The 5,543-nt window shown below is 72.3% G+C and overlaps 1 protein-coding gene across 1 annotated transcript in view; it reads right to left on the bottom strand.

Moving 5' to 3' along the window:
* The window catches only part of TNKS1BP1 (tankyrase 1 binding protein 1), a 10,488-nt gene that overhangs the window by 2,221 nt on the left and 2,724 nt on the right, over nucleotides 1-5,543 (bottom strand). The window contains exons 4-9 of the mRNA XM_026082040.1: nucleotides 4,236-5,525; nucleotides 1,635-3,691; nucleotides 771-1,107; nucleotides 510-642; nucleotides 274-407; nucleotides 4-152 (exon numbers count right to left, since the gene is read on the bottom strand). Coding sequence (XP_025937825.1) covers nucleotides 4-152; nucleotides 274-407; nucleotides 510-642; nucleotides 771-1,107; nucleotides 1,635-3,691; nucleotides 4,236-5,525 — 4,100 coding nt within the window. The remainder of the gene's footprint in view (nucleotides 1-3; nucleotides 153-273; nucleotides 408-509; nucleotides 643-770; nucleotides 1,108-1,634; nucleotides 3,692-4,235; nucleotides 5,526-5,543) is intronic.

Raw genomic sequence — 5,543 nt, 5'->3', positions numbered from 1 at the left:
GGCTTGGGGGGCAGCGCCAGGGGTTTCCCGCTCAAGCCGGGGATCTTGCAGGACTTGGAGCGCTGCACGTGGGGGTCCTTGCCGGGGGGCGCCTTGCCGTCGCCCGGCTGCGCCCCCTCCTCGGCCGAGCGGTTCCGGCCCCGCAGCTTGGCCTTGGGGGGGGAGACGGGGGGGGGTGAAACGGAGCACGCGGCGCCCTCCCCAAAAACCCTCGCCTCCCAAAGAGGGCAGAGCCCCCCCACGCCGCTCGGCCGGGGTCCCGGCGAGCCTCACCTTGAGGGCGGACGCGCTGAGGCCGGGGAAGAGCGGCACCTTGACGCCCTTGCCCGCCGCGGAGGCTCGCGCCCGCCGGCTCTTGGGYTCTTCCGCCGCCTCCTCGTCGGAGGACGCCGCGGCGGCGCGGGGCTCTGCGGGGTTGGGGGGGGGGGGACGGCGTCACTGCGAGAGGCCGCGCTGGGTGCCCGGAGGCCTCTCCCGCCGTCGCCGTCCCCCCCGCCGGGGGCTCTCACCTGTCGAGTCCTGGAAGATCCAGCCGTCGCCGTCCGCGGCGGCCCCGGGGCGCAGGGCGGGCGCCCGGTGGCCCCGTTTGCGGCCCAGCTGGGCCTTGCTGCGGTACACGGTGCTGTCCAGGACCTCCGTGTCCTGCGGAGCCCCCGCGAGAGGTCAGTGCCGAGCGAGCGCGGGGGGAGCCCCGCAGCTCGCACCCCCCCCACACACACCGACCCGGCCAGCCCAGGGCTGTACGAGGGGGCCGGATGCTGCCCGCTCACCTCCAGGAAGGTGAATTCCTGCCCGGAGAGGTCCCCGGGTCCCTCAGGTTGAGSGGCATCCCAGGACAGCCGCTTCTCCTCCCAGATCGGTGACCTCTTCCCATCCGGGTKCTCCGAGGGGGCCTCTTGGCTCTCCATCTCCGGCGGGGTCCCACCAGCGGCCTCCGGCAGCAGAGGGGAGGCCCTGGGGCTGCGTGAGGCAGGAGCCAGCTCGGCTTGGTCCATCTYGTCCACGGAGCTGCGTCTCCGGAGCGGGGTCGGCGGCTCGGCCGGGGGGTCGGCCGGAGCAGCCCCCGGCTCTGGGCTGCAGGCCGAGAGGTGGGCGCCCGCAGGGCTTCTGCTCGGGGAGACGAGACGAGACCCCGCGGTTCCTCCAGCTCCAGTTCCACAGCGGCCCTGAACCTCACCTCCGCGAGCCTTCGGCCACTTCCCGGCACCCTCCCGGGGAAACTGAGGCACGGGGCGGGCCCAACACTGCTCCCACAGGCATGGGGCAAGCTGGGGACGGAGCCCAGGTGTCCAGGACTCTCCCCTTCCCCTTGGGGTGTCACCTGCCAAGGGCTGGGGGAGAACCTCACCAAGGGGGTGGCACCTCTGGGAAGCGCCCCCAACCCCCTTCCCAAGGGAGGGGACCGAGGTGGGAAGGAATTTATCATTTTGGGAACCCTCCCGCTCGAGTTGTGGGACCGCGGGCGACGTGGGCAAACGCAGAGGCTGGGGAAGAGCAGCGCCGGTGGCCCAGGGCCAGAGGTAGCAGCTCTCCCGGCTACRGGCGAGGGGCGGCGCGACGCCAGCACGGGGCGGCCGCCAACTCCAAGGATCCCTTCCCCTCGGCCGCGCTCCCACCGCCGGCACCCTCCTTACCCGTCCTCCGAGCCGGCGCCGGGTCCCCCGCTCCGCTCCGTGGCGCCGAAATCCCGGTTCCGGGCCGCGCACCGGGCGCCGAACGCGCTCGCCCACTCCCGGCGCCCRGCCTCCGTCTCGCCGGCCTCGGCTGAGGCGTCGCACAGCTCCACGCTCCAGCCAGAGTCGCCGAGGTCCCCGCTCCAATCTGGTTCTTCCACTCCGGCCTCCCTGGGCAGGGCAGGGCCGCTGGGCGCAGCCAGGCTGCCCGGGCCCTGATCCCAGGCCCTTTGGCCCGCTCCACCCCTGCCGGCGTCACCGGGGCCCAGGCAGCTGGTGGCATCCAAGCCGCTGAAGGAGAGATCCCTGTGCCAGTCTCCTAGCGTTTCCCCACGCTCCGGGGGCTCCTGCAGCTCCCTGGACCTAATTTCACCGGCCCAGAGTGCCGGGTCGTCCGACGAAGCTCCGGCCCTGGAGGGATCCGGCACCCGGTCCGTCCCAATGATGCCGAATTGGTTCTGGCGCTCAGCTCCGCCGAGGCTAAGCTCTTCGCCCCAGTCCCTGCCGCCGCCGGTACCGCTCTCCCGCTTGTCGGTGCCGCTCCAGCCAGGCTCTCGAGCCGGGTGATCGGCGGCGCGGGAGCCGGACGAGTCTCCTTTTCCGCCACCGAAAGCACTTGCCGGCTCGGTTTGGCCGACACTGCATTCGCCAGGCCAGCTCAGCCGGCCGGGACTGAACTCTCCACCTTCCTTTTGGGGGGTTGTAGAGCTGTAGTCACCGGCCCARGCTGGTCTGCTGGGGCTGAACTCCCTGTCCTGCATCTCCATATCCCTGCGGGTGTATTTGCTATCCCACGCTGGTCGGCTGGGGCTGAACTCCCTATCCTGGCTCTCCATGGCCCCGGCGCTGTATTCGCTGCCCTCAGCCGGTCGGCTGGGGCTGAACTCCCTGTCCTGCGTCTCCATCTCCCTGGAGCCGTAGTCACCAGCCCAGGCTGGTYGGCTGGGGCTGAACTCCCTGTCCTGCGTTTCCCTGTCCCTCGCGCTGTATTTGCCGTCCCACGCTGGTCGGCTGGGGCTGAACTCCCTGTCCTGGTCCTCCATATCCCTGGTGCTGTATTCGCCGGCCTCAGCCGGTCGGCTGGGGCTGAACTCCCTGTCCTGACTCTCCATATCCCCGGCGCTGTATTTGCCGTCCCAGGCTGGTCGGCTRGGGCTGAACTCCCTGTCCTGCGTCTCCATGTCCCTGGCGCTGTATTTGCCGTCCCACGCCGGTCGGCTGGGGCTGAACTCCCTGTCTTGGCTCTCCATGTCCTTAGTGTTGTATTTGCTGTCCCAGGCTGGTCGGCTGGGACAAAACTCCTTCTCCGGGGTCCCGGGGTCCCCCGTGCTGGATCTGCCAGCCCAGCCCAGCGTGAAATCCTCGTCCTTGCTCTCGGCGTCCCTCTTGCTGTATTTCCCGGCCCAGTCGGCGGCGATCTCCCTGCCCTCGATCTCTGCGTCGCCGGTGCCGTATTCACCAGCCCAGGCAGGCGCCACGTCCCCGTCCCGCGTCTCCGCGTCCCCAGAGCCGTATCCGCCAGCCCAACCGGGCTGCCCGGAGCTCAGCTCCTCGCCGCGCTGCTGGCCACGGCCCACGCCGTAGGTCCTGCTCCAGTCCGCCTCGCCGTGGCCGCTCTCCTCCTGGCTGCCGGCACCGTCCAGGCCGTAGCCGGTGCTCCACTGGGATTTGCCGGCCTCGAAGTCTCGATCGCACAGGCGGCTTTCGCCTGCGCCGCGGGAGCCGGCCCAGTCGCTGGCGCCCAGCCGCGTTTCCCCCAGCAGCTCCGGCCCTTGGTATCCGCTGCCCCAGTCCCTCTCGGTGGCGCCGAAGGCTCCGTCCTGCCGCTCCGCGGCACCGACGCTGCAGGTGCCGCTGTCCCAGCTCGACTTGGCGCCAAATTCCCGGTCCTGCTCCGTCTCGCGGGGCCAATCTTTCCCGGCCGCGGGTTCGCGGGTCCAATCGAAAGCATCAGTTCGGTGAGACCCCCCGATGCCGAATTCACTGCGCAGGTCCTTCCGCGACCAGCCGAGCAGGTCCTGGGGGGGGGGGACAGGATTAGGGAGGTGGGGGCACAGTCCCTGCTCACCCAGAGAGGAAAAATTGGGGAGAAGGGTCCGAAAAGGGGAGGGGGGGGAACAGGGGACATCCTCGGCTGCCTGGGGGATGCCGCACAAGCGCCAGGGCCCCCTTCCCGAGGAGCGGGCAGAACCCGCTGCTGCCCTCTCCCACCCGCTCCACAGGCCAGGAGCCGCCGGCCGGCTCGGGGTACTCACAGCAGCCGGGCTTTCCCAGCGTCCCTCCCAAGCCCGCGCGGGCCGAGCCCTCCCCAACTCGTCGCGCAGCTCCAGGTTGGCCAGCAGCCTCCGGAGGATGGAAGCGGCGCCCGGCTCGCCAGCCATGGCTCCCCGGCAGGCGCGCACACACGCACGTGGCTCCGGCTGCTGCTCCCGCCGCTCGGCCCCACCCCGGCTCTCCCTGCCGGCACCCGCACAGCTCCGGCTCCGCTCGGCCTCCACCCAACCCGTCCGACGGCTCCGAGCCCAGCGTTAACCCTTCCCGCCGCGGAGCCGCACGCCTCACCTCCGGCCCATCCGCGTCCGGAGGGCCGCGCCGCGCCACAGGCGACGCCAGCAGCTCCGTCAGCCAACGCGGGTCAGCGGGGCCGTCGGGGCCCTTCRAGGTCTCGGAGGATCCCGTGTCCTGGCCTGGCCCGCCGGGGCCCTGCAGGTTTCCCGGGCGGCCGCCCGCTCCCGCCGGCTCCCAGGCCGCGGCGGCCGGATCCTGCGGGGCCGCCATGCACAGGAGGCAGGGTTGAGCGGGAGGCTCGGCATCGGCTGCGTCCCGGCCAGGCTCYGTCACGCAGAGCGGGGCACCGTCCCGCTCTTCCTCCTCCTCCTCTTCCTCCTCCTCCTCCATGGAGCCCTCGGCCTCTCGCTGGGCCACAGGACCCCCCGGACACGGATCGCCCTCCACCTCCTGGCTCCCGGCCACCTCAGGACCGGGCTCTTCAGATCCGCTGTCCCCCTGGGAGCCGGCGGGGCCGGCGGAAGGAGCTTCCCCGTCCGACTCGCCCTCCTCTTCGGAGAGGCCCGAGTCGGCCGCCTCCCGGATGGGCGACCTGGGGGGGGAAGCGAGCCGCCTGGCGCCCCGCGGGGGGGCCTGCGAGGGGAACGTCCACTCGAAGGACTGGGAAAGGCTCCAGGYGGATTCGCCGCTCAGCAAGCGCTCCGACGGCGGGTCGCCGGGCCGGGGCAGGGCGCTCAGGGAACCCCCCAGCTGCCCCATGCCCTGCCCTCGCCTCGGAGGCTGCAACACCCCCTCCGAAGAGCGCCGGAGCCCCGAGTCTCTGGAAAGGGAAGGAAGGCCGAAATCGGGACCCCGGGAGCCCTCGGAGGAGCTCCGGGATGCCGGGGAGTCATCGGGTTCCTCCGGGGAGCCGGGGGGACGAGAGACTCTAGCGGGGAGCTCCGGTGATCCGGCAACAGCCTCAGGAGAGCCAGGGGAGCAAGTGACTCGGGGGGGCAGTTTGGGGGTGCCCGGAGTCGGGGGGCTGGCAGTGTCGGGGGAGGCCTCGCCGGGAGCGCGGGGGGAGCCGGGGGAACGGGAGACGCCGAGCCGGGGTTCGGCCGCGGAGGAGGGAGCTCCCGGGGCCTGGACGGAGGCGGCCGAGACCCGAGTGGGGGGTTCGGGCGAGCCGGGGGCCAGGGTGGGGGAGCCGGGCGCCAGGAGCTCTGGGGGGGCATCGGGAGAGCCAGGAGCCGAGGCGGAGAGCTCGGCGGGTCGGAAAGGAGCTCCCGGAGCCGGAGCCGGGCAGGCGGGGGGTCTCGGGGAGCCAGGGGGTCCGAGGGCACCCGGCTGGAGAGAGGAGAGCTGTGGAAAGAGCGGGGG

The sequence above is a fragment of the Apteryx rowi genome, unplaced genomic scaffold (genome assembly GCF_003343035.1).
Source record: "Apteryx rowi isolate R43461 unplaced genomic scaffold, aptRow1 scaffold_566, whole genome shotgun sequence".
In the NCBI taxonomy this organism is placed as follows: domain Eukaryota; kingdom Metazoa; phylum Chordata; class Aves; order Apterygiformes; family Apterygidae; genus Apteryx; species Apteryx rowi.
This window is presented reverse-complemented; position numbering and strand designations above follow the sequence as displayed.